Genomic DNA, 27,921 nt, shown 5'->3' with positions numbered 1-27,921 from the left:
TATATATATATATATATATATATATATATATATATATATATAAAAACATAATATACACATATATGCTATTTATATGTACAAACAAATATATAAAAAGTACATAATATATATATATTAATTATAAATAAAAAACATATGTGTTTATACATATATATATTGTATATATTAAGTCTGGGGTGACTTTGGACGAACTATGTGCTGACTTGTCAGTGGCGCTTCCGCTGCAGGTGCATTTGTGTCGACGCTGCAGGTTTGTACAGTTGGATACAGAGAGCATTTTGATCATGATTTAAGTCCACGGAGACAGCGTGATCGAACATTGACCCAAGGTCGTCACATTTCCGGAAGAAATGATTGTGTGAGTGCGTATGTGCGTCGCACTCGCGAATGGTATATTAACAGGGGGGCAGACTCTTGCAGGGGGCATTGTATTTTGAGACTGGGTCTGTTTTGGTTAGTGGTGAAGTGTCGGAAGATCGCCACTGGAAAATCTGTTATTTGTCGCCACAGAAAGTGAGTACTATGATTCATGAACACATATCTTTCCCAGACATTTTTGTGGAAAGACCTAATAGTGCTGCAGTGAAATCCCGTTGTCTTCTTTATGCATTTTCCTGTTCTGTCTCCAGTGTGCATTTTTCTATTTTGAATAGGAATGACATTTAACACCATTTCAGGTTTTAATATATGATATGTTTCTTTCAAGAGGAATTCTGGGTTCGTCGTGTGAGGACGAAAACTTTGGAAGTGGCGTTTATTCTTTACATACTATATGGCATTTATTGTGGTCTAGAATAATTATGACCTTATTACTTTATTTGGTGACCAGGGCGTTAGTCACTAATATTAGCTGGTTTAGAATTAGTAACCTGAATATTTGTGAATCAGAATTTCCTCTAGTGATGATTTCCATTTATTGGGGGCGGAATAACCTCCATTTCATGATCGTAGCTTTTGCTGAATCATTTTCGTTAAATTAGCAAATAAAGTTTAGTTTTGTACTTCAGTGTTTAATTCCAGCAGGCCTTTGTTTAAGAATAGATTCAGTGAGAGGAGTCGACGAGGGGGAAGGAATCTGCTGACCCAGGTTGAGCCACTGCTTCCAGAGACGTCTTAGGAAAAGTAAGATGATTGATTCTGTTCTTAAAACAGATGCAGCAATAAAAGGTGGCTGTATTTGACCTGGGAATAGGGCCATTTAACACACACACACACACACACACACACACACACACACACACACACACACACATATATATATATATATATATATATATATATATATATATATATATATATATATAAAATCATAAATATTAAATCACAAATTTCGTTTAATATCCAATTCACTATAGTTGGGGAATAACTGACTCCCAAGGGGAATTATGAATGATAAGTGCATCTCCACCAGGGGGATTCAAATTGCCGTCTGGTTGTACTATGTCTGATCAGTCACCGTATCAGTCAAAATGGAGTGGAACATAGAATTTAGGCCAAAGGCCAAGCACTGGGACCTATGTGGTCATTCAACGCTGAAAGGGAAACAGAGAGAAAGGTAGGTTTGAAAGATGTAACAGGAGGAAAACCTCGCAGTTGCACTATGAAACAATTGGTAGGAGAGGGTGGATAACAAGAAGGAAGAAAAAGAATATGAACGGAGGTACAGTAAAAGGAATGAAACGGGCCGAAGGGATGCTACAAAGAACCTTAAGTAATGCCTTCAGTGCACCGCGTGAGGTGCACTGACGGCACTATCCCCCTACGGAGCTATCAGTCAAAGTACGGTGAATGATCACATTCACTGTACTTTCATTGTTAACCAACCAGGCGGCGGCAGTTCGTATCCCACTGGTGACGAAGCAACTTATCACTTATAATTCCCTTTGGGTATAAGTTATTTTCTTGGCATAGTGAATTGGATGTTTAACAAAATTTTGGATTTAATACCTGTGATATATAATATATACATATTATATATATATATATATATATATATATATATATATATATATGCTGTATATATAACCATTTGCATCACAGGTGTTTGAGGCTATGATGTTATATATGAGGAACTGATGCCATAACGAATATGATGAAATCAGTGTATGTAGTTTGAGATGACACGGCAATGAAAACAACTGCACAAAAGCACAAATAAAAGTGATAAACCAAAATCATAAAATCGTTTGTTACTGCGTTCACAGTAACAGCACTCGAAACAGCATGGTAAAATATTAAAATGGCACTCACAACACATTGCAACAAATTTGACGGTGAAACCGTTTTCTATGAAGGGTTTAATATAATTGGAGGGTGGGGTGGGAGATTACCAAGGAGGTAAATTTAACCTAATTGGAGATTACTCGGGTATTTAGCTTTATTCGCGGCCATTCTAGGTTAAATCTCTTTAGTGATAGCTAATGCCCATTGAGTATACACGATACATCGACGGCATATTTGTAAAAGCTAAAAGCGACGACAACATGGAAGAGATTATGACAACATTCAAAGCAAAGCAATCAGTGTCCTCAGATATACTCGAAACTGACTGCAATCTCTTGACACACTACTTAAGCAGACAGAAACTAGCACGTACACAGATGCATAGATCCGAAAGACCAGCCTTGAACTCTGAATGATATCAGTGAATGCACATCAATTAGTGCAAACGATGAGCAATCAGCGATAACCTTCGAAGAACCACTTCACAGTCACCCACACAGCTTTCACTGACATCGTCGCAACGTAAGTCAAATTTATCATCAAGACAACGCGAAAACAAATTACCAGGATGAATAATGAATCTTTAAAAGAATTTCATTTAGCCTACCATATTACCCATAAGAACAGAAAAAATACTTGGACAGTAATATGGAGCTACACAAATAAATAAATAAATAAATAAATAAATAAATAAATAAATAAATAAATAAAACAGCGAGACTTCTGGCAAGGAACAGCATGGCTCCTCCAAATTGCGACATTGAAAGAAATCAATTGCTACCCTAAAGTTCACTTGCCTAGTCCTACGTAGCAATGAATACGATGCGTCTTCCCCGAAAATACCCTGCCACTGTTCAAGAGAGTGCCACCAAGAAGCTTTTCATACCAAACCAAGGCAGGTACCCTACACAGTAATACACTTTGTAGCAATCAACATCGGGAAACTGCCCAGGTCAGCCGCTGATTCCAAATCTGAAAGGCGCTGCGTATATTAAAGAATAAAACCTTAATTAACTTACCTTCTCTCAGCAAGTACCAAATTTTATCGGATCATCAGGACCAAAGCCTCCCAGATCACTTCCTTCAGAACACCGCCCGGATGGATTCTCAGACCCACGAAAAGTTTCACAGACTGTAGGTTTCATAACCAGCAAAGGGGAAAACATGATAATAACGAGCAACTGGTTACTGGCAGTGGCCACAGGCCAGTCGCCGAGGCGGACGATGATTTCATGAAAGCCGTCGCGGAGCCGCCGCTTGCAAATAAAAACTTACGCCGATACGATGTTTCCAAGCATCATAAGCAATGATTTAAAGATTCACACGTGGGTTTGTTGATACAGCCTTTCAGATGTGGTGTGTTGCAGATACTTTTAACCTATAAAAATGCCATATGGCAACCTAAACAGCCACGTGCGCTCTAATTTACCGCAAGTATATAAAATAACGGTACAACAGTTACAAGTCACTTTGTTCAGTTGTTTCAGGAGCGGTAGGACGTAAAGTGTTGCTGGTTTTTTCGTGATTGAAATCGTTCCATACATACACACACACATACAGTATATATATGGGATTTGTTCTTATACTGTGATTATTTATGGTATATTTCTGCAGACTTGCGGATCCAAAGAGGAAGATGGCAGGTGGTAATTTGTAGCAGCACGTGTTGGGATGAGGTGACCAGAACACCGGCTAACTCTGCCTCCCAACACCGACAAACGACGATGAAAAGTAAATGACGGGAAAACAGTATTAAGAAAACTTTCACTTTTGTGATTAAAAGTCATGAAGGCTCTTCAGGGGACTTGGAACCTGTGACTGCAGCAACAATGCAGACGACCACTAAACTATACGAGACATTTGCCATGGAATTGAATTGTTCCTCGAGAGAGGTCTATGAGAGGTGCATCAGTAAACAAAGAATAGGCAGAACTCTCCCAGAAGGATTGAGTCACACAGAGGAAAACCCCCTGTCATCAGTATTGGGCTTTGACATCATGTACAATACGAGCTATGCCAATATATAAATCACATTCATACACAAAAAACCAAGGAAGTATAGTGCGTTTGTAGTTGTACCGGACTTAAATATCAGTGTATTATCTTTGTATCTGCCGCTGGAGGATGTGAAGAGAGTACTGTATATGAGAAACAATCAGCAAATGGCATGATGTGGGAGTGATTGGTGACATTATTTGGAAGTCATTGAAAGTCCTTACGCTTAACAACCGAGTCCTTACATCACTGAATATGGAACATTTGCCGAAAGCAGACGGTTAACAGCAACCGAATACTTGACATCGCAGCAGCTCTTTGTTGTCCAGGCGTGAAATTCAAACAGCAGCCAGTCAAAAGTAAGTATACCTTAGTTTTACCAGACCACTGAGCTGATTAACAGCTCTCCTAGGGCTGGCGCCAGACATTCCACAGTAAGAAAATTGAAAATCAAATCGAAAGCAAGAGGAGGAATATGCGTCTTAACCCTCGGAAGAACTCGGCCTACCCGCCAGTTTTAAAATCCCATTTCTACAATTGTAAGTTTTGCGCCCCTGTTTCTATTTTCTGCCAGTTTTTTTTTTTTTTTTTTTTAGCTGTTAACTAGATTCTATTTTTCATCGTAGTTGTTATAAAATTCTTAAAAGGCTAAAGGGTATTTTTCGAATAATTCCCATGTAGCTTCAATTTTTTTTTTTTTGGGGATTTTTAAATCGTTACGAATAGAAACATTGACCCCACACAGAAGTGGGAAAATATGCAGAGAAAAAGAACGAATTGTACATGCAGTTCATATTTTGAGAATATTTTTTTTCACGTATTGTAATTAAATCTTTTTATTTTATATTAGTTGATCATTCAGTGAAGAAAAACATTAAAGCAATTTATTTTGGGATGAATATATGCATGTATATTTCTTAAATATTTGCACTCATATATATATATATATATATATATATATATATATATATATATATATATATATATATATATATATATAGCCTATATATATATATCCCCCTCAGAACTTACTCCGCCCATAAGTAGATATCGTATAATCTAATAAATTATCAGAACCAGACGGCTATTTTTCATGCTTGGTAAAAAAAAAAAAAAATTATATGCCCATTACTCCTGCATTCACTCCATAACGATAGAGGTCATTCACTTGCCTGTATAATGGTGAAAGGTTTGCTTTTAACTGTAATTCAGTAATTATTTTTACACTTTATTTTTACTTTTTCTTAGGTTACAGTTAAAGGTAAAGGCCAAAAATTTTGCATTTTCTCCTCTGCATTTCAAAAACTATGACAGTAAGAGATATCTGTTCTTCAGAATATTTGGCAGGACATCATTATCATTGATATTTTTACCATTCGACAATTATGTAACAGGTATTGTTCTAGGTATTAGCCTACTGCTATCAACTTCATTATTATCAGTACCCGCCTCTTTCCTTTCTTTTTTTTTTTGACGAAACTTACTTGGTAGATATCTTGAAGGTTGTTGATGAGTTTTCTTAGATATGTTTTACTGTAACCTTTTGACAAGGTCACAGGTCTATTTGAAGGCTAAAATTTTAGCATTCAGGAAATCATGTGCTCGTTAACTCCTCCTAAAACCTGTCATTCTTACAGTTAATTTATCGCACTTTATTGTTAGAATGTTATACTAAATTAAAAGTATCAGTATAATCCATGACTTCGAAAGGTTTTCAGCTCATCATATGATGTAACGCTAGCATTAAGTGCATCTAAGTTATATAATTTAGAGGTCAAACTTAGATTTGGGTTTTTTAGTGAAACAGTTTAGTCAGTCTTCCTTACTCTTATGTTTCCCAGACTTGTGTTTCTTATGTTTGTGTATGTGGATGTATCCTCTTACAAACTGAAGTTTAATGGCTTAGCTAACCTCTGGCGTCTTTAAATTCTAAAACTAGAAACATATCTACAAGAAAAGGACATATTGAAGCCTTGAAAACGTCCTTGAATTTTCAGCCACGTATTTTAGAGGAAAATTTTTTGTGAAAGTTTGTTTCTAGGTGACTGAATGAAGACGTTTAAGTAAGGTCTTTGAATAATACTTGTGCTAAATATTTACGGCCTAAAATAAACGGACAAGATCAAACCAAAAGTCTTTGGATGTGCTTCTTCCACGGTTGACGCAGCAACTTCCCACATTTGAGCTCAGATGGAGTAAGGCTTATAACTATGTGAACGTTTATTTGGACCATTTTGCAAGAGCTGCCTAGGTCGCTATTCCAGATTTCGGAATTAATAGATTCAACAGAAAGTAAGCGATGTGTTTCTTCGTTCTAAACTTGGTAGTTCTGATCTATCACCGTTTGCTTTTGATTGTGGACGACTTACTGATCGTAATAACAAGTATATTTCTTATGTTAAAAGATGATCTCGATTTATTTACATAGCAGCCTGTTGGCGGATAAGTGTCGTTCAGCTCTGTTTCACTGCTGGGGTTTATTTCAAAATGAGCACCACTAATAATTGGAAGGTGAGGGTTGGAAGAGGGGAGCTGTTTGCACACTATAATCTCGAGTCTGGTGCTTTGAATTATGTTGTCTTCCTTGGGTCCACGTTCATCTCTCTCTCTCTCTCTCTCTCTCTCTCTCTCTCTCTCTCTCTCTTTTATTTTATTGCTCCTCTTATTAGCAAGCCACTGGTTATAGCTTTGACTTTGTAATAGACACATTCGAACGAGAGTAAGGATGTTCTAAGTGCAGTTTAACAACAAATTACTTAAAAACCGAAACTTTCGATATTAGTACATTTCTCTCCCAAAACGGTAATTATCCTAACATCTTTGATAACTTTTCTTCAAGTACCAGGAACCTCTGTAATGAAAGTGATCAACAAAACATATCTTGTTAAAACAAGAACAGCTGTAACACCAAATAGCAATAAATCTTTCTGATAATATAAAAATAACAATAATGGAACAAGGATCTCTCTGCGAAGTTAATTATGTTCCTTTATTGAAGAATGAATAATTAAATAATTGTTTGCCATGGTTTTACATGTAGCCGGCTTCGTTTTGGCAACGACTTTATTTGAACTAATAGTAATAATAAATTAATGTATGGAAAATGTTAGTAAAAAAAGAATCCTCCTCTCTCTCTTGCAATAAGCTATAAACTTAGTGCAAGATATGATTAAATCAGTCCCCAAGGCCAAAATGGATAGCCTGTCATGTTATGAAAAACGTTAATGCACTTCATTATTAAGATCAAATTTTTGAAGACACAAAATTGTGTCAGAGCGCAGCAATATGTTAACATCGCCGTATTAAATTGCAGCGTTTTAAAATCTTGCGAACTTTTATGATCATAAATAATGACGGAATACGTCGTTCCTGACAAGAAAATATTAAAGCCTGTTTATTACTTCGTTGTATCATAAATAATCGCCATCCATATTACGCTAAGATGATGTATGGTCCATTTTTCTTTTTTTTTTTCTTTTTTTAATGTGTTGAGGCCATAGGTATTTATTTTCTCATACACATGTATATATATATATATATATATATATATATATATATATATATATATATATATATATATATATATATATATATATATATATATTACGTGTGGCCTGCAATGTAACTGCAACGTGACTTCTAAATTTTACTAAAGTTCTAACAGCATCTGACTAGGGTCACACTTATAAAGAAAAAGTTAAAAGTTACTGTAAAAGATAATTTCAATGGAGATTAAGGGAAATCAAGGATTGACTTGATAGGATGTAATTATGCAAATCAGAAGAAAATTACACAGGAGCTTAATCACTAGCTCCGTGGCACTGTAATTACGTTAATTCACAAAGCAAATAGTGCCACTAGCAAATCAATATGAGATAAGCTTCCCTGGAATAACTTAAGATTAACAGGATCCTTCAGGGAGGATAACTACAATGGGCTTAGGAACCTCTAAATTTAGATGCAGGTTAACAGAACGTTATAATACAGTGAATCACAATGGGAATGCTGAAGGCTGAGAGGGAAATCACTCAAAAAACAAATAAAATGCAAACTGGTTAACACTTCTGAGTTACTTTACCCAGGTGAAATTACACCGCTTCACGTAGGAGATTGCAAGGGAGTGAATATGAGAGCAAAATAAGAAATAAAGTAAAAGATAATGTGTGTCGAACAGTTCCAATTCTTACTGTACCTTTATCCTGGAGATAAACGTCTTGATGTTGAGCCAGACTCTGAACGTAATACAAGGGGTCAGTGGTTTTATCGGATCCGAATAACACATCAAAAGATCACTTTGTGGGAAGAGGGAGGGAGGTTGGAAGACCGACCGACAAGGATCTGTCCGCTCTGGCTATGAGTTGCGATCTCTCTTGAGCGACCTGTGACCTTTCCTTATATGCTGGCTTTTCCCGCTTCTCTACCTCTGTCCAGGGCGGGCGATGACCGTTAAACTTTCCGGCTCCCAGTTAGTGTCTTGTTGACAGCTCAGGAAGCAGGGTTACTGGAAAGGGAATCAGCGACGCACACACAAAGGAGAGGACAATAGAAATACAATGGCAGGACATTAAGGCTGAGAGGGTGGAGTTTTCCTCAAGAGGGTGCCCTCCGTAGCAAATCGCTAATTGGCAGGGAACATCATTTATGGTGCTGCTTGGGTGGTCCTAGTGACTGACACATATTTACTTTACTTATTCTTTCAGTATGTAGATCAAGGAGCCTGCCGTGCATTTGCAATGAATAAATGCATGACTATATATATATATATATATATATATATATATATATATATATATATATATATATATATATATATATATATATATATATATATATATATATGATTATTATCACTTTTGTACGTGATTCATTTATCACACATTACCACAGGTGAAAAATAAGCCAAAGTGGTCTGACCGGTTTTCGACTTTAAATCCAAGCCATTGACGAAGTCCTTCTTCAATGGCTTGGAAATAAAGTCGAAAACCGGTCAGACCTACACCCTGTGGTGTGATATATATATATATATATCCGATTGAAATCGGCCAAGACCAAATCAGCCAAAGTGGAAATGGCCGAGGTGGTGTGGCCAAGGTCCGATTACTTGAAATTAACAGTGTATATTGTGTTTTGCCATGTTTAGTACTAGCCCCTCAGGGATTAAATGTCCTTAAGTGTATTTGCTCCCCGAGGGGCAAGTACTAAACACGGTGAAACACATTTGATCCCTGAGGGGCTAGTACTAAACACGGGGAAACATTTGATCCCCGAGGGGCTAGTACTATACACGGAGAAACAGTGCAGACGAATCACTGTTTCACCATATTTAGTATTAGCCCCTCAGCGATCAAATGTCCCTAAGTGAATTGGTGATTTTAAGAATTCCCTGAAATTTTCAGGGATTTCACAAAATCCTTGGTTTCACAGTCTTACTGTAACATATATATATATATATATATATATATATATATATATATATATATATATATATATATATATATATATATATATATATATATATATATATATATGTACTCATATGCACTGTTAATTTGAAGTAATCGGACCTTGGCCACACCACCTCGGTCACTTCCCACTTGAGCCGATTTCGGGTTTTGGTCGTAATTCACGTAAAGTTTATGCCATTCAGAGTTGTATCTACTGCATTTTGCTTCTTTAAGCAGGATCTCGTGTTTTGTTTATAAAGGCGCCAAAGATAAAACAGTAATGCAAGTAGAAAATAATGTCAAAAGGAAAGGGATGACGAAGATGATGATGATATTTCTCTGTTTATCAGCCCTTTACCTTCGAAGACAGGAGCTGGAACTATTGTTTTCCCCTCCTTTGTCCATCTGTCCGTCATCTGTCCGTCAGGTTTATTTTGTCATAACAGCTACACGGTCGAAGGGGGACATGTATTGAATTAGCAGTAATGTTCGATGTTTTTTGTTTGTCCGATAACATTTAAAGATAAACGAAATTAAGATATATAACTGCTTTAGTGGATATGGTTTGGGGCAAAATAGAGAGCACACTTAATCAACATAATGTTCTTGCTCCGTAAGGGCGACATTTAGGGGATTTTCCCAAAGCTTCCTTTTTACCTGGGGATTCGCGGCAGTAAGCTTTTGAATCCTCACTTAAGCAGGCTCTCCCTCTCTCTCTCTCTCTCTCGTAAGCTACTTGAAAATCTCTTCCCTGAAATGTGTTATTGTAATTATTGTCTGTATTTAATTTGTGTTTTTCATTATATTAAACAAATACATATATGGAAGATGGTTCCATGTTTAGTGAGTTTTCAGTTATTTGTGCCGTATCATTTCTTACTATAAAACGGTATTGTTGATCTTTGAACGTGTAAAGATTAGCCTATCTAAAGTGCATAAAGCAGAGTATACACAATTCAGGATGGACACCGTACTGGGGACATAAAATAAGTTATCTTAGAGGTTTTACATATATCTATGTATTTTTCTCTCTCTTTTTCAGAACAGAGGCCAAGTTCACATAGTGGTGGCAACTGCACTTCCCTGAAACAGCATTGGAACCCTTATGGAGATGCTCACGGGATCAGACTTGTCCATTTAGAGGGCAACTACTGAAAGAGGTTTCAGCATCCTTTGAGTACGGTAGAATCTCTGTACAAATGCCTGATAACGTTATACGCTCTATACGCTGCATTGGACATGGGCATTGCAAGAGAAATCTTTACAAGGTCGTCGAATAAAAGGAGAAGCTAAGTACAAATGGCTGCCCCAGTGCAATCGTCCAGCTGGAGTCGCCACCAGGTATGTAGGAGGTACCACTTAGAATATAAAATATGAGTTTCCTCCCTTTGAGCAGAAAACTCCATTAAATTTTCTTTAGAATTAATTTTTCACCTTTAGAGATAAAGTTATAAATTTAGATTTAATCAAATTTACCCAAGGAACCATTATATAATATTCTCATTATAGTGCAGTTAACTATTCCCTGGTTGAAGTTTTATTATGTATTTTCATTTTGATCGTAATTTCATGGAGAGAAATTTGGAGAACTAGGGGTATCCCTTGTTTGTTGGAACCAAAATTGTGTTGGATTAGCAGAGTAGATGTCTAAATTTACCAGTTTTTTTTACCTGGTTATTAAACGTAATTTTGTAATCTGTTAACATATAGAAAAATTTGACCTCACAGATGGTTTTTATTATAGAATTCAGTATTTTTAAATGCCTGAATTAGTAAATCAGTCAAGAACTATGGGGTGCACATTTGACACTAAGGGCTCTTAAGCCGCTTTGTACAGGAACTCATGCATAAGTCAGTTCCTGGACCCTATCCACTTCCTTTTGGTTTCCCATATACAGTATTTGACGTATGAATAGCATCTTTTTAGTCAAGTTGGATTGTCCTCGTTGGTTCCTTGGTTTCTGAAGGTCCTTGCCCATGTTTGTTGAAAATTTTTTTATTTCACGCTTTGTTTTGTATATAGGCCAGATGTTTGTCTTTTGCCTGGTATGTTGCAACTCAGCACTACTCCCTGGGTTGACATCAATATTGTTTTACCTTGAGCACTTAAATCTCAAGATTTTTAAGCATTTCTCTTAATCAAGCAGTTACCATAGGGCATACCTAGAATGAATTTAGTTTGAATACAAAGAAAATTAATAGTACAGTAGTACTAGGGTGACTGGTTCCCAGTGTTGTGTGAGTTCTCCCATGTGAAACCTAGGTTTTGTATCTGCCATAAAACACCACTTTTAGTGTTATATATTGGTAAGTATCAGTTCAAGCTCTGTGTATTTCCCTTTGGTGAGATGTGGTGACTTCCATAATTTAACCCATTTTCACTGAGTTTCCTTTTTGCTATCCCCTCATATTGTAAGTAAATTCACACTCAGTAGTCTAGGAAACAAGTTACTGTATTAGCATCCTATGATCTGTTTTAACATGAAATGCAAGCTTCACAGTAGTTACGGATGATAGGTGGTTGAGACTGTGTGGTGGGCGATGCACATGGGAGTTTTGTGAGAGGCTGCTCAACCGGCAAAGAGTGGAAGCTTAGTAGAAACTTACAGGGTTCCCCCCCTCGAAACTTCAAGGGTTCCTCCCTCAAGTGAAATATTTGTAGCTGCATATTTGATAAACAGATATGTATAGGTGCAAGATACGAGTAATGCAACTTTCACACCTGTACTAAGTACATATATACCTTTTAGAATGCTGATAAGGTTGCAGTTGATTGAAATACTGTTCAGTACAAACATTGGGTATGATATGCAGAGAGCTGCTCCATATTTTACTCTGCAGTTGGCTTTTCAGGATTCTGATGCATTATTGGGTTGTTTTTATATGAGTACATTTAGTTCTGTCACAGAGTGAGTTTTCTTGGTGGTCGAATTTGATGGCCGGACTTGGATAAGTTTCAGGGGGTGGGGCACCTCTTGTCATCTCATCTTCAAGGTATGCAGGTTTTAGCTTGTTGATGGAGACAGTCCTTGTGCCCATTAGCTGTATTTTGAATATTTTATTAATATGTTCCAGAACTGGGTAGAGGCCCCTGTCAGAGAGTGTTTGTGGGCACCTTTCTATAAGTACAGTATGCCAATTTGCAGGTATTTACTTGTAGATGGTTTGGGAGGTACTGTTTTTGTATCCTTGCATGTTTGTGTGCACGAGCAGCGTTTTCAGAAAATTCTGCAAAGTCTTGATAGGTCTTCTTCATGTTGGCCGTTGTTGTTCAGGAACACAGATGGTTTTGTTGAATACTAATTCCATGTGAGAGGCATTGAACCCTTCTTTGGTTTCCGTATGTAATCCGAGAAGGATCTAGGGAAACAGGGATTTCCAGTAATGTCTGTTGCATTTAGTGACAAGGGCACCCAAGAGGAATTGGTGGGTTGTTTATGCCATGTTGTTGGAAGCTGGTTTGTAGGTAATGGTGTGGTTAATTTTTTACACCATGGATTTGGTTAGGGAGGGTCATACCTCGAAGATGAATGTTGTTCCCATGTTAGATGTTACTGTACATTGTTGGGAATGCTGAAATAACTTACCCAACTGTCTAGGAGTGCCTTGCCACAGGCTAACGCCATTGTTTCTGACATACGTATTGCTTCTGGCCATTGTGTAGGTCACTCCATGCTCTAAGGTGTACCTGCATCTATTGGAGGGGGGTAGGGGTAGGAGTCCCATGATGTTGACATGCAAGTGACCAAAGTGTTGTTTAGGTTTAGGGGCACTGCTGATACTGGATTATGTGTACAGATAACTTCATTTACAAGGCGAGTATATTATAAAGACGTGTAAATGGAAATCATGTAATAGATCGTAATTTCCCTGTAGGAATCAATAGTAGTAAGGGATTAAGTTCCAAGACAGTGGGAACGTTTACCCTTTTAATTGGGGTGTGATAAGAAATATTGTGTGAACATCTTGAGTAACACACAACATTTAAAACACAATTTTTCACTGTCCATTCCTTACCCCATTCCCTTTTGCTCTCCTAACAGTTTGTGCTATTGACTTAGACGATGACTCCATGTTTTCCCATGTGTACAAAACAGTGATACGTATAATAGAGGGGTTAAGTTCAGGGTCATTGGAATTTGTACTTTTTAATGGGAAATTTTGCTTGTGCTGCCTCTTCTTATCTGTGTTTATGTAAGGTATGTAAGGAATTCATGTAAATAGATCATTATCTGTAATCATAGCCAGTGTTAAAGGTGGCTGGAGTTGAGTTTCTTGATGGCTCACACTGTGGAGGTTGGGGGCATTCGCCGCCTGTCAAGACTTGTTGACCCAGGAATTCACTGTAGGATGCTGTGATGATGCATTTGTCAAGACATATCACAAAGTCATCATGTTGAAGTAGGGACAGTATGGCTCTGATGTGCATTTGGTGGTCTTCCCCATTCATAGAAAGAATGAGGATGTCATCAGTATAGCAGATGCAGACGGGTGGTCATCAAGATTGTTGTCCATCAGTCTCAGGAATGGGTCCACTGAGTTCCAAGGGCGTAACAAAGAATAGTTGAATATGTATGTCCCGAAAGGTGTGATGATCACTCTCTTAGGGACATCCTTGTGGTGGACCAGAATCTGGAAGTACCTCTTCATGAGGTTGAACTTTGAGAAGATCCTTGCTCCATGGAGGATGGAGGCAATGTCAAACATGTTAGGAAGTGTGTAGTGTTTGGGCCTTGTTTGTAGGTTTAGGCACCTGTAGTAGTCCCCACAGGTGCACAAAGATCGTCTGGTGTCTTCACAGTGGGGAATGGGGAGACCTAGGGGCTGGAGGCCTTCTGGCAAATGCCCATCCATTCCATTTCCTTGCAGGCCTTCTTTGCTACATAGTTTCCCTGGGGGCAGGTGGTGGAATTTGGAGTGAGGCTGGTGATGCATGTTGTCTTCATATGGTGATATATGCTGTACAGTGTTGGTATCACAGGCATTTTTATGAGCTTGAGCTTAAATATGTTGGGGAACTTCTGTGGAAGGGCATGTATATCTGTGGGCATAATTGAATTGATGAGTAATTGGTTTTGGTCCAGTTGTGAGTGATGTTATCTGGAAGGAGGCTAGGTCTAGAAGGTGTAGGTGGATGATGTGCACCAGCAAGCCAGAATGTTGGGATAATGAAGCACCACCAGCATTTTTTTTTATGTTAGATGAAGGGTTAGGGTCTGGTGGTCACATGTTGGAGTGAGGCTGCTGTTGTCACCCACTAGACGTAGATTGCTGTTGTGAGTGTCCAGTGGTCCTCCTTTGATGCAGGTAGTGTGGGTTTGAAGGCACCCTTGTCTATTAGGAAGTTGCTGCTGAAGGCTTGGTCATTTATGTAGAACCTGGTCATGGTTGTGGTGGCCACTGTAAATTTCTTCGATGGCCAGGCTGTTTGTTTGTTCTACAGTTGCATCTTCTTGTGCAGTTCCTTGAGTTTATGATGGATAGGTGGGGGCACCCTTGTTGTTGTTCCTTGTACAGTACAGCTATGTCTGCTTGGCATTGGCTTGAGTCATGTCATCGTGGTCCTGATTCTGGTTGGCTTTTGTTTCGCAGATGGTGTGAGCAGAATTTTTCAAGCTTGGAAGCCTCCAGCAACCTGTCCACCCTCTTCAATAGATACAGATTCCACAGTGTGTGCAGTATGTGCACATTTTTTAAGGTTATTTATCAGCTCTGTGCATGTTACATTTCTATTGTGGGGAGGTTTACATGATTTAAGATTTATTTTGTAAAAAAAAAAACATTGTCAGAACAATATTTGAATTGAGTTGCCTGAGGCCATAATCCCTCCCAGATTCATACTGATCCTCATTAAAGTGGTACTGAAGATGAACAGCAACAAATTATCATTCTTCTCACATTGACTGTACTGGGTGAAGATAGTAATAGCTCCAAAATGAAAAAAAAATATAAGTGCAAAGGAGAAAATTCTTGAGTTTACTGAGCATATGATGTTGGAATTATCATGAGTTGTAAAGTTCTCATGTCTTAACTCAAGGTCCCATTGCCTTCATCTCTGGGTTTTTGTGAAATCTGTGCAGAGTTATGTGCATCACAGTTTGTACAGCACAGCACACTGCTACACAGCAAACCAACCTTATATGAAGTGAAGCAACCACAGGTAACTTACAGCAGTGTGAAATTTGCAGTTGCTGAGTTAGCTGTAGAGCCCTGCCATGGTTAATGGAGGTGAGGCATAATGCTGATACAGCTTGGAACCTTGAAGAATTATGTTACAAACTGACCAGTAACATCCTATCTACTCTGTCCCGGAATGGCCAAACACTAATCTATGGTTATGGCCCTGGTCATCTGACAGTCATCTAGAGAAACAGTGGAATAATAGCTTTGTTATTCTGTAGGTTACGCTGAAGTGGTAGCTGCCAATTAGAGTATGGGGTACGGTAATCTCTCCCATATCTGGATTAATAATCCAAGGCCCTGCCATATAATGGAAATTTCTGGATATGATAAGAAAAATGCAAAATGTCATCTTCATACCCTTACCCCAACCTTGTCGTTATCGAATAACTGTATACGCTAAATATAGTTACAAACAACAACCAACACACTCTAAAATGAAACCTGGATGCTAAACCAAAGTTAACAACCTTATTTTCGCATGTCTGTAACAAGATAGTGTATGTATACACTATGTGCCTGGACACAACACGCATATAGGGTAAGCACCTTACCTATAATATACTGTACTGTACTACAGTACAGTACGATAAAATAATTTTGCAATACAGTTGATGATTTGCACTTTTTTTCCTATTTTGTGTCTTGGAAATACAGAATCTACACAAAATGAAAAATAAAAAATAAAAGCTAAAAGAAAAGCAACACTTTCTCTTGCCATATCTTACCTTATATACAATATGGTAGGTATACTGTGCATACAGCACATTATGGTATATTGTGTAACACCTTTTCCCCCCATTTTGATTAACAAAATAAAAAATACACCTAAAATTAAAAACCAAACTTTTTCTCCCACACCTGTGTGCATTGCCAAAACTGTGTATGATGGCTAGGCTTTTAAAACTTGCAATGAGGTTTACAAGGCCTCCTCCTCCCCCTCCCCCTCTTCCTCCAACACCATTGTATCATTGAGATTCTGTACCTCCTCGAGATCATAAGTGGTGAACTGGTTGGAGGAGGTGTTAACTGTTGAGGTGCCTAGAGGGCCCTGGTCATCAAAGGTGGCAGAGACACATCAGACTCCTGCTGAATGAATCTCTCACATCAAGAAAGGTTGCCGAAGGGCTTGCCTGAGTTTCTAAGTTGAATGACAGAGTTACCAAAGAAGTTGATGGTGATGGCCTTGGGTGCACAGGGGTTGGGGTTTGAAGAAACTGCCAAGGGCACTCTAACGATGAGAACAACAATTCTGCTACCGTCACTGGCCACCACATTTTTTGAACACCTTCAGTAAACTCTAAGGTCCTGGGGAAACTGCTACAGTTGATTATGGGACTCTCCAAAATTTTGCAAAATATATTGAAGACTATTCTCATGTGTTGATACAAAGGCGCTGGCTGTGATACAGGCTCGTCTTCTTCACCGCGGTTGTTGTCATCCTCAGAGTCTTCCTCCTCCATCTCACTAGCAGCTATCTCACTGTTGGACAAAAGTTGGAAACCAGGATTACCACTGTCGTCGTCAAGCCACTCCTGTACGTCATCCTTGGGAACATCGTCGCCTCCTTTGGCGAGTTGGGCGTGAAAGTTCCAAACATGCTGCACAGTCTGAAGGGTGAGGTCCTTCCAAGCATCTGCAAAGTTGTAGATGGCAGATTTTAGCGAATACAGTACAGTTCATGCTTTTGCAGATTCTCCAGAGTCATTTCTCCCATGCATCCAAGCCCTGGTCTGTTTGCTCGTCATTGACACCACCATCACTTCCTCCCATATAGCCATTTCATTGCAACAAAAAGAACCCTTGCCCATTGGTTGAATGAGTGCAAAAACATGACCCTAATATGACCTTTGTCACCAACCAACTGCGATGTGGTAGGATGTACAGGTGCCTTGTCACTGAGAAGGAAAGCCTCCACTTGATGTCTAGCAATCGCAAGGTTTTGTGTGTGATGACAAACAACCTCTTACAAAAAGTTTTGCAACCACTCGAAATGATCATGGAGGTGAACGAAACGTTGGCTGAATGATGTCAACTGTTCACCTTCCTTATGACGGGGTTTTGCCATCACCTTTGAGGGCCTGACTCCTGGATATTTTCTTCCCAAATTTTGTTGCGTACTTCTTCAGCTTGTCCTTAGCAGCCTTAAGAATCCTGCAAGGGTAGACCACGCAATGCCATATTCATCCATGATACGTCCCATTGATAATCTTGACGATTTTCACCTTTTTTTTTTTTGAAGGGTCTGCACCTTCCTAGCCCTCTTAGGAGGGGATAGGGCCATACAAAGCACGGCAGCTATTCTTGACATGTTTAGTGAGAACTGACGTGCAACTAGACAAAGGAGTGAAGCATACTTTGCTACAAAGTCCATTGTTACTCTTCAAATGTAGCCAATTAGAGAAGGAAATTTTTTTATGTTATCATGACATATATCTTGATCAGCATTCAAAAGAAAAAAACACATAGTGAGGTGAAATAATGCATGCATTTCTACCAGTAGTGCAAAAGTTTACTTACAGCACAACTGGTTGCCCACCCAAGCACCTTGTACCATACACTGTTGTAATGATGACGTAATATGACTCAGCCAGTTGAAAGCGATAAACAAAGTGACGTGTGACAATGTCTGGTGATTTAGTGCTTCGAAGCCAATAGCAGTCACGAAAGCGCTCAAGAAGTCAAACCAGCCACCCCACTCCCCAGCCTAACCTTTGTTTATAACTACAGTCCCGGTATAAGCAGTGTTGTCGATGCCTCTCTCCCAAAGCCGCATTGCCAATCATCCAAGCACAGTTTTTTTGTTTATATATAATTCATAAGGCACTGTGCTTGGATTATATATATATATATATATATATATATATATATATATATATATATATATATATATATATATATATATATATATATATATATATATATATATATATATATATATATATATATATATTGTGTTACAGCACACACACTGTTTAACATTGAGTTCATATGGGGTGAAACTGATAATTAAAGGATGACTGTATATATTTTTGATTACCAAAGTGGACTTGGAGCACATTATAGTTAAGGTTTGGTGTGTTTCAGAGTTGAACACCATCCCAAGTTTTTTGGGTTCTTGAAAACTGTTTGGGTCTCAACTAGCTGTACAGTATCATCTTCAGTTTGTTGTTTGTGTTGTGGAGATTCTTCCTCAGAACCACTGCTAATGTTTGGTTATGCATTGATGAAGAAGATTAGGAGGTAAAAAAGAAAATGGTCAGTGGCTCTGCCAATATCAACCTTCAAGAGCTTATTCCTGAAGGATTCTAAGTAAAAGCTGGGGTATTACAAATTGTATCCTCTACTTAACTGATCCATGATGAGGATAATGCATGTTTAGGTTCTCGACCATAGAAAACGGAAGAGGGTGAGGAATCAAGGATTAACTTCTTCAGAGACATTTATTACAGTCCTAGCTATCGATGCTATGAGAAAGGTGCTTTATTGTAAACATTGTGATTACCTATAATAAAGGTATCCAGTCAAATGACTGTGTGCTGATGAATTAACCAAGTAGCATCCACCTCTGGTATGGAAGAATATTATCTTAGCTTGTTACTCCAAGATTCAGTGTAAAAAAAAAAACATATTTTCAACAGTTATGTGTCTGACAAGTGTAACCTTACCTCCCTGAAGCATTGCTTCCCTTGTAAGAAAGGACTTTTGAAAGTAAAATGGTATCTAGGATGGGATGATGAGAACAATAATGTTTTGGTAAATTTTTGCATATGGTCTTTTTCTGTTAAGGTTTACCTTTTCGTAAATAAAGGTTCAGTTGGTAGTATAAGCGCTTTTTATGATGGTAGAGAAAATAACTAAAATATGGCTATCACAGAAAAATACAAAAATACAAATCACAAGTTTCACTGTCACTTGCAATAAAATTGGTATTACAGATTTTCTTTATGATGAATATTTCAAGAAGTGTAATGTTGGCTTAGTTATTAATGAGGTTGTAAATATTAATGGTAACAATGGAAATTTTATCAATAGTTACGACTTCTACTGATAATGGTTTGGTGATTCAGGTGTTTGTAGTCCTTTAAAAAAAAAATAGTGTTAGTTACCTTCGACTCCAAGCTTTCTTTTTTCTCAGAACTTCAAAATATACAGCCTGTCGCTGCTTTAAAATATGATTCAGGGCATTTGTTAAAGATCTTTTGCACCATTTTCCAAGCTATTTCAAGAACTTTTTTGTAGCCTCCAGTTCCAGAGTCTAAAGAACAGTCAAGATGCTAGCTTTGCGGACCCTCACCATCCACCTTTGTCTGATGTGCCAGGTTGTCATTCTGCCTAGTACTATAGGCCAATCATTTCCATGATTTTAATGCTGTGTTACTGGTGTTGATGCTCGTAAGTTTTTGAAATGTAAGAAAGCTGCCATGTACCATACATCATTGTGTTAGTTTTCGTTGTATTGCTCTCTGTATAGCTTATATTTGTTTGCTGATTAAATTTAATTATTTATTGTTGATCTCAATTTGTCTCATTTTGTATGTATGGACATGAATACTTGCATGTAGGTTAATATTATTTAAATATTTTGTTGAATATCCTTTATGGTATATAGTCCTCTGTTTATCATCCCTCAGTTAGTCCTCCAGCAGTCCTTGTGATAAGGTTCTGTTTGCTATGATTTAACAATGGAGGTTAGAAGTCACATATCATCTTTGTTGTCAGTAATCTTCCCCATTATTGCCATAGACTCAGGGAAATATGAAACATATCATGCCACTAATTTGTCTGTATGAATAACTGATCCTTCAAGGAATATGTTAGGGATCAATAAATTAGCAATCCAGAGGCATAGAATAGCACTTTTACTTTCCAGTTTTTTCATCCACTTTCATATATAGATGTAGACAAGAGTCAAGATCTCAACTAGTGCTTATAACATGCTATTGGTATAAATTTAGAGGTTTCTTAGAGACTTCCTACTACAGTTGTTATTCCCATAGCCTTCAATTCATGTAAGAGTCAAAGACAGAGCATACACTCCAAGAAATAGCTTCATCAGAAGGAATCAGGTGCTGACTCACACTCTCAAGTTTCATCATTTGAAATCAGATTATAAGGGGAAAGAATAATTTAATCATTCCACTCTTCTTTTTATGGACGAAGTTTTCCAAGTCTTAGAGGAAGACTTTCTTTTCTTCATTTTTTAAAAAATCTTTCTCCATGTCCAAAAGATTATTCTCACAGAAAATTCTAGAGCAAGATATTATCTCCATGAAATCAGTCTTCGTGAAATATGAATTTCTGTTTTAGAGTACAGTAATCTTATTATTCAGAGTATTGTTTGGTGAATGTGGTCTTTTTTTCTTTTGCATCAAAAATATTACTCGCTGGTAATCTGATATCTTCTAGACTGACCCTTTGGTAGTAGCCAGGGAAATGCTACTGTATGTAGTTATCATTGTTGTATCAGGTCCACCTGTATGATCAGACTTGCAGTAAAATTAGAGTTGTCTAGCCCAGCCATAACTATTCATAGTTATTTCTTGAGGCCCTTGTTACTAATGAGACCTTGAACCTTTCTTTTCAAATGCAGTTCTAGAAAAGGCATCTTAAGTGAACTAACCATATATGAACCTGAAGTTTTTTATGGAACTAAACAGTGACTTAATGTTGATACCAACTAATTGGGCAAATCCTTCTTTAAGCTGAAAGGGTCATGGAGTCATTTGCTAAAGTTGTATATTGTTATTAAACGTACAGTAATTGTCAAGGAGTTGGTTTGTACTTTTTACAGGGACAAAATATATTTCAAAAAGTTATTACAAGCCACTGTTAAGTCTAATGTGTTTTGGGGCATGTCCTGTTTAGTTTGGGTGCCACTTGGTCATGTAAATGTACATAGTGAACTTGTATGAGGTTTGTTTAATGAAAAAGTCTGCACCACTATTGTGCAATGCCAGCCCTCATATTTAAATACTACTACTGTAATTGCTAAATTAATAATTCTTAGTCTGGTCTTCGTCTCTTCAACAAATTAAAAGGCTAAACAATTTTTGGCTTTAGTCTATGAAACAAAAATATTATGATTGCATGTGCACCATACCATAAACAAATTTCCAGCTGGAGAAACGGCACCTAGAGACCTCTTCATTGATTTAGGGAAGGTACCTGTGGGAGGGTGTGACATGCCTTGGTTTTTTTACAAATTTTTAAGACATGAAGAGATTAATTGATTTTCCTTGCACTTTTTATATGATAATGAGTTTATCAGTTGTATTGGTATTGTTATTATTAACACCATATCAATATTACACTTAATATTGTAATTATTCAGGGAAGAATTTGTTTTAATTTTCCAATAGGATATACTATTTTTATCTTTGAAATTTTATATGTGTGTGTTTAATAATTGCTTATTTAGCAAACTACTTGCATGTAATGGGAGTTATCTTATGCTTATCCTTCTATATAGATAGACTTAAAAAACATACAGTATCCTCAAAGAGCTGAATGGCTTAAGGACAGTTTAAGCATTTGTATGAGCACTGGTAAGTCCAGTAAGTTTAAAGAGCCCACACCAAATAAAGAACATAAAAAGAAATGTTACGAATTCAGTAACCTTTCAAATGGGTACTGCGCTAAAGATCTGACCTGATTTATGAACCCATCACTACATGTGCTTCCCTCTTCTAAGTAAAGGAAAGTAATTGGTAGAGAGGGCAATAATAAAAGAGAAATGGAAGGCCAAATTATTTCATTGTTTCTTCCAAGTTAATACATTGAAAATACATCTTGACATAGATACATGCTCTGTTGTTGCTATTCTTGGTCAAAATAAATTTTGGGAACACTTTTTCCTCATGTTTTTTGGTTGGTCTCAAGTGTCTGAGAAAGAAAATTGAGTTATCATTATATTATTATAAGATTTTTTTTTACACATGATTTTGCTATCGATATTATCATTGTCTTTTCTGATCAGGTGAAATTCCATGTAAGTTTTAGCTCATTACTAGTGTTGAGTCTATGATTCATTAAAGATGTTACAGTCAGATGTGAGTGCGAAACAACATCTGTAATGAAGAATTTTCTCAAACTTCAATTATTTTCTTGTCAGGAAGATGAAATTTCTCTTTTTTGCTTTTCAATGATGAATATGTTACAAATGAAAATTTCAAAGGAAACTTGATATACTCTGAGTGGTCCATTGTCAAGAAAAGTTAGTACAAAAATAATGTAATTAGAAGACCATGTGATAAAAGTTGTCAATATTTATTATGCAGTTAAACATATTACTGTACTTCCCACTTTTACATCACTACAGCAAACCTTTACTGATTAGCAGTTTTAGCTAAGAGTCCATTTAGGTCTTCAAAGGGAACTAATATGATTTTATTTAGAGATATTGAATGACAAAAGCATTTTCATTTAATTATGCGTGTTAGTCATGACCAAAGTGTAATTATTTTGTGTGCTAATTGAATTATAATAAATATTGCTTAGATTAGTATAGAACGAAGGATACTGTGTTTCTTGAGTTGGCAAAAAAATGAAATTTATATTTGAGAGAAAGTTTGTATCAAATGCATCAGTGAGAATAAAAAAGTATATTGCAATTATACTGTCAGTGAATGGAGAAGTTGTCTATCAAAGCTAAATTAAATTTCGTGGTGTAATAGACTTGAAAGCATCATGGAATATTTTACTATTATTCTGATGGCAATACTAATCAGTGATGACTTGCCTGAGTAACATGTGTGTGTGTGCATTCCATACCTTGTCTTGAGAAACCTCTCGGTTGGATGATGAAAATTAATTAAGAAAAGGTGGCTATAAAATGCCAGTAAAATGAGCCTAGCGCAAATGTTCGTGTATTTAAGATTTTATTTAAAAATGTTCAAGCTGAAAAACATGTTTAAAATTTAAGTAGTGTAAAAATTAAGATATGCTACAGGGTTGTAGATTGGTCAGTACATCACCATACTGAGAGGTTTTCAAGCAAGTTTCCCATAGCTGACTCTTCTCAGACTCTTACATATTAACCAAAGACATATTGTTCCTGATCATCTGTGCATTTTTCTCAAGCCATTAATACTGTATACTTATGTCCATGATCAGTACCAAGAGCAGTGTTTAGTTCTGCACTCTATTTGTTCTTCTCTTTCCAATACCATATTTTCACAAATACTTTTGCATTTTATTTTTTTTTTATTTTGTAATCATATGGCATCAGTAAATATAAGTCAAGGAACAAACCTAAGTCCTTTAACTGTCATGCAATATACTTCAAACTTCTTCATGTTGGTTTAACAAACTCCATTAGTGTATGCAATCATGCTGATTAATGTATAAGAGCCGCAGAAGAGTAACTTGAGTCCTTTTTTTATTTTTTATTTTCTCTCATGTTTGGAGCTTAAATTACGGGTATGTTTGCCTGTTCAGCAGTTAAATGTCTAGACTTAAAGAAAGAAGGTATGAAGGGTTTGGAAGTAGAGAGGGTGAAAAAGCCATCTTGAGACATAGATATTAGACCAAGAAGCAGATGACTTACTGGAAGAATTTCTATTGGTGACGAGTAAAACTAATATCTCAGCATGTGCTGAGGTAATATTTCTATGACTCTTAGGCAAATTACATCACATGAAAGATGATATAGTGTATATATATTATAATATATACAATGTATAGGGCTTGGGGACTATAGTGGCAGCAATAGATCGTATAACAGAATTTGCTATTAATGACAGAAAAATATATAGATACCACATACACTAACCTATTAACATCACTTTTCATTCATTTGTTACCATTACATTTTTGTTGTGGTGAATGAGGAATATTCATTGTTACATACAAAGTTGTTAGATCAAGCTATAAGGATGAAATTATTAGAATTGAGAATACAATTGAAAAATTTAATTTGTTCAACTTAGAAGCAATGGCTATCTATTGACTAGATGAATGTTCTCCTGATTATAACACTGAGCAGCAATCACCAGATGATTTGAACTATCTATTGCCATTGCATTGGCAGATGAAAACATCAGGTCTGTAATGAATGGAATTAAATTATAGTCATTAGATAAGGTTTTTGAGCCTGCACAACTAGGAAAAACTGACTGCAAGGTACCATTACTATAGAGTTAGGGTGTTATCTAAAATGAATAAAAAAATTTATACAAGTACCGTATTTGCAATGTGAAACAAAGTTGTACCATCCTCAATCTGAAACATAGTTGTACCATCATCTTTTGTCTTATTATGTGTGTGTGTGTGTAGATTTGTTTGTGACAGAGTTTGCATAAAGTGGTTTCCACAAGATGAGGTATCTGTGTATAATATATTCTGTATGGAGATATATATATATATTATTTATGTGTGTACTGTATATTTTATATATATATATATATATATATATATATATATATATATATATATATATATATATATATATATATATATATATATATGTATATATATATATATTATATATATATATGTATATATATATATATATATATATATATATATATATATATATATATATATATATATATATATATATATATTAATGTGATGTAGTTTCTAAAAGAATACACTTTCTAACTTTACTCTGTGAATATATGACTCTGTTGATTTAGCTATACTGTACTTGTTTCTGCTTTATGGTAAAGCAGGCTCAAGACTTCCATTTCCTAAGGGTTATCTGGAATGAATGAGCAGCCCCCACTAGAGCAAGGCCCCACTGACGTAGGGCTGGGATCTATGTCAGTGGGGCCAATAAGCTACTAGGCAAAAAGGGCTACTTCTATGGCATATTGTAATAAGGAGATATTATGTCTACTTCTCTTTCTTAAGTTTACTAACCAATGTTTACTTCCTCCACCAATTCAGAGATCAATGCAACCTTGTGTTGAAGTGGCTGTTTGAACTCATTTACATGTGGCAGTAGTTTTCTTGCACTTTCTCTGCGTTTGCCTCCCACTACAGTCAGAGGGATCTGCAGGTGTCATTCACTCGAATCAATGAAGCAAATTTAATAATTAACTACTTTTCTGTTTCATATGTTTATCGATTTTCCATGGAATTACATTTTTTTCTTGTCTTCATGTGCCTTCTTAACTATAGCAAGTTTTGAATTTGGGTCTTTGACGGAAAGGTGGTCATATGGGGCGTCCCTGGTTCCATGTAGCATTAATGTCCATTCTTTAAGCCATCCATCTTGTGGAGTGTTGCTTGATAACTGAGCCTGAAACAGATGGGAAGGCGATAAGGCGGAGAGCAAATTACTATAACTGAAGCATATAATACAATTAGTCATATTATGGCAATGAGATTTCAGTAGTTAATTCAACAAGAGAAAGAGAACTGGGTGTAGTAAAGTTTTTTGTCAGTTTTACTTGTTTTTTAACAAAAGTGATCTTCAGTTACTATGGTGCTCAACTGACTTACAAACTGATTACTTTTGTTAATGCTTAATAAAACCAGCAGACCTAGTTGTGAAGAGATAAGCAGTCATTCAAGATGTGAGAGACTTCCATTGGTACGGCAAGCCCATCCCACACCCATGGTCATATTCTCCTTCACTTTCAAACTGATTATTGGCAAGTTTTTGTGGTATTTTTCATTTTATATCTCTGGTTATTACCTTATTATATTTTCTTTATCACTGGGGTTTATCAGCATATTGTTGATATTTGGTATCTTTTTTATTAAGATGTTAACCTCAATTGAAGTCATCCATTAGTGTTCATGGATAGCAAGTCCAAGTCCATGTAGACCCAATGCTCTTATTTCAAACGCTGATCAATTTTCCATAGAAATCTAACTTCAATTGCCCCTCAAGCACAAACCAAGCAGGTTACCACCAGCAACCCCCTTTTTTTTTTTTTTCATCTCTTCTGCTCTGTGTAGCAGATAAGCCAGTCCTTGCTGATGTCATCTAGGACCTTGTTGGACCTGATGTCCTAGCATATATCTCAGATAATGGGATTCATTTTGTCCTGGACGGTGATGTTCTTGTTCAACATTCAACATATCTTATGGTCTTGTAGAACAACTTGCAAAAGCATATGCCACAAGGGTACCAAATATGTATTGAATAAGTATGAAAAGCTACTTGGAAGGGGGCATGAGGTGTGCCACCGCCAATTATACTGTGCTAGTTGGTGATGACAGACCTTGTCCTATCATTCACGCTTGAAAGATCATTAAGCCTCTTATTTTGAATATCAAAAACTGCAAAGCAACTGCTTTTTTAAAGGTATAAAGGTTGCTCATGAGTGGTAGAACCAAGGGACAGGTCATTAAGCTGTGCACAATGTTCTAGAGATTAAAGATTTATGTTTCTGATAAGGCCACCCCCAACCCCTGTCTCTCCACTCAAGCTAGGACCAAAGGAAAATCAGACAGTGGCTGCTGATGTCTCGTATGAAAGCACATTTGTATCTTCATGTAATTCTTGGGTGTAACACAAAGTTTCATCTTTACAGGAATAAAGCCCAAGATTTTTTATGATGTAGCTTATCCAAGAGAGAAGGCATTCTTGATCTTCTACAGTGGAAAGTCAGCTGACATCCCAACTCCCTCAGGTATCATTAAGTCTGTGAGAAGGTGGCTTCATGCAAAAATTGCATTCAACCTTATGTCTTACCAGCAATATCTGGAGCAGCAAAGTATGGGTGGCAAATATGTAATGAGAGAATAATGTAACTGAATTCACTCTAGCTTGTAGAAACTGCAAGGGATTTAGCTGCACTAACACACTACAGATGCCATGTAACAAGGACAGTCACCCCCATGAACTGCAGGTTTGATTTTTAATTAAAGGAAGAGCATTTGGGTCTGGGAATACAGAGGAGGGATTTAAATAGTTTGGCCATCAAGTAAGTAACATCTACAGAGTTACCTCAGGGTGATGAAGCTTACAAGACAGTGGCAGTCGATGCACTGCCAAGTTCCATGAGCAGTAATTACATGTCAAGTAATATGTCATGTATTATGTTATTCTTGTAGTAATTTTGTGGTATCCAAAATGCCTCTATATGGTGATGACTGTTTATTTCCATTGGCTCAATTCTTT

At 36.8% G+C, this 27,921-nt stretch overlaps 2 protein-coding genes and 1 long non-coding RNA gene across 4 annotated transcripts in view; 1 reads left to right on the top strand and 2 right to left on the bottom strand.

The window, feature by feature from the left end:
* Nucleotides 1–8,588, bottom strand: part of LOC136845843 (uncharacterized) — a 50,907-nt gene extending 42,319 nt beyond the window's left edge. Inside the window, exon 1 of the mRNA XM_067116250.1 lies at nucleotides 8,411–8,588. The gene's annotated coding sequence lies outside the window, so the exon portion shown is untranslated. The remainder of the gene's footprint in view (nucleotides 1–8,410) is intronic.
* LOC136845845 (uncharacterized) overlaps nucleotides 1–27,921 on the top strand; it is a 71,419-nt gene that overhangs the window by 35,871 nt on the left and 7,627 nt on the right. Inside the window, exon 2 of the long non-coding RNA XR_010855271.1 lies at nucleotides 10,705–11,003. This is a non-coding gene — a long non-coding RNA (uncharacterized lncRNA). The remainder of the gene's footprint in view (nucleotides 1–10,704; nucleotides 11,004–27,921) is intronic.
* Nucleotides 25,775–27,921, bottom strand: part of amon (amontillado) — a 273,648-nt gene continuing 271,501 nt past the window's right edge. For both annotated transcript variants that reach the window (XM_067116245.1, XM_067116246.1), the window contains exon 14: nucleotides 25,775–26,088. In XM_067116245.1, coding sequence (XP_066972346.1) covers nucleotides 25,927–26,088 — 162 coding nt within the window. In that variant the 3' untranslated portion in view covers nucleotides 25,775–25,926. The remainder of the gene's footprint in view (nucleotides 26,089–27,921) is intronic.

Source organism: Macrobrachium rosenbergii, chromosome 14 (genome assembly GCF_040412425.1).
Source record: "Macrobrachium rosenbergii isolate ZJJX-2024 chromosome 14, ASM4041242v1, whole genome shotgun sequence".
In the NCBI taxonomy this organism is placed as follows: domain Eukaryota; kingdom Metazoa; phylum Arthropoda; class Malacostraca; order Decapoda; family Palaemonidae; genus Macrobrachium; species Macrobrachium rosenbergii.
Note: the sequence above shows the minus strand (reverse complement) of the source record. Positions and strands in the feature narration are given on the sequence as shown.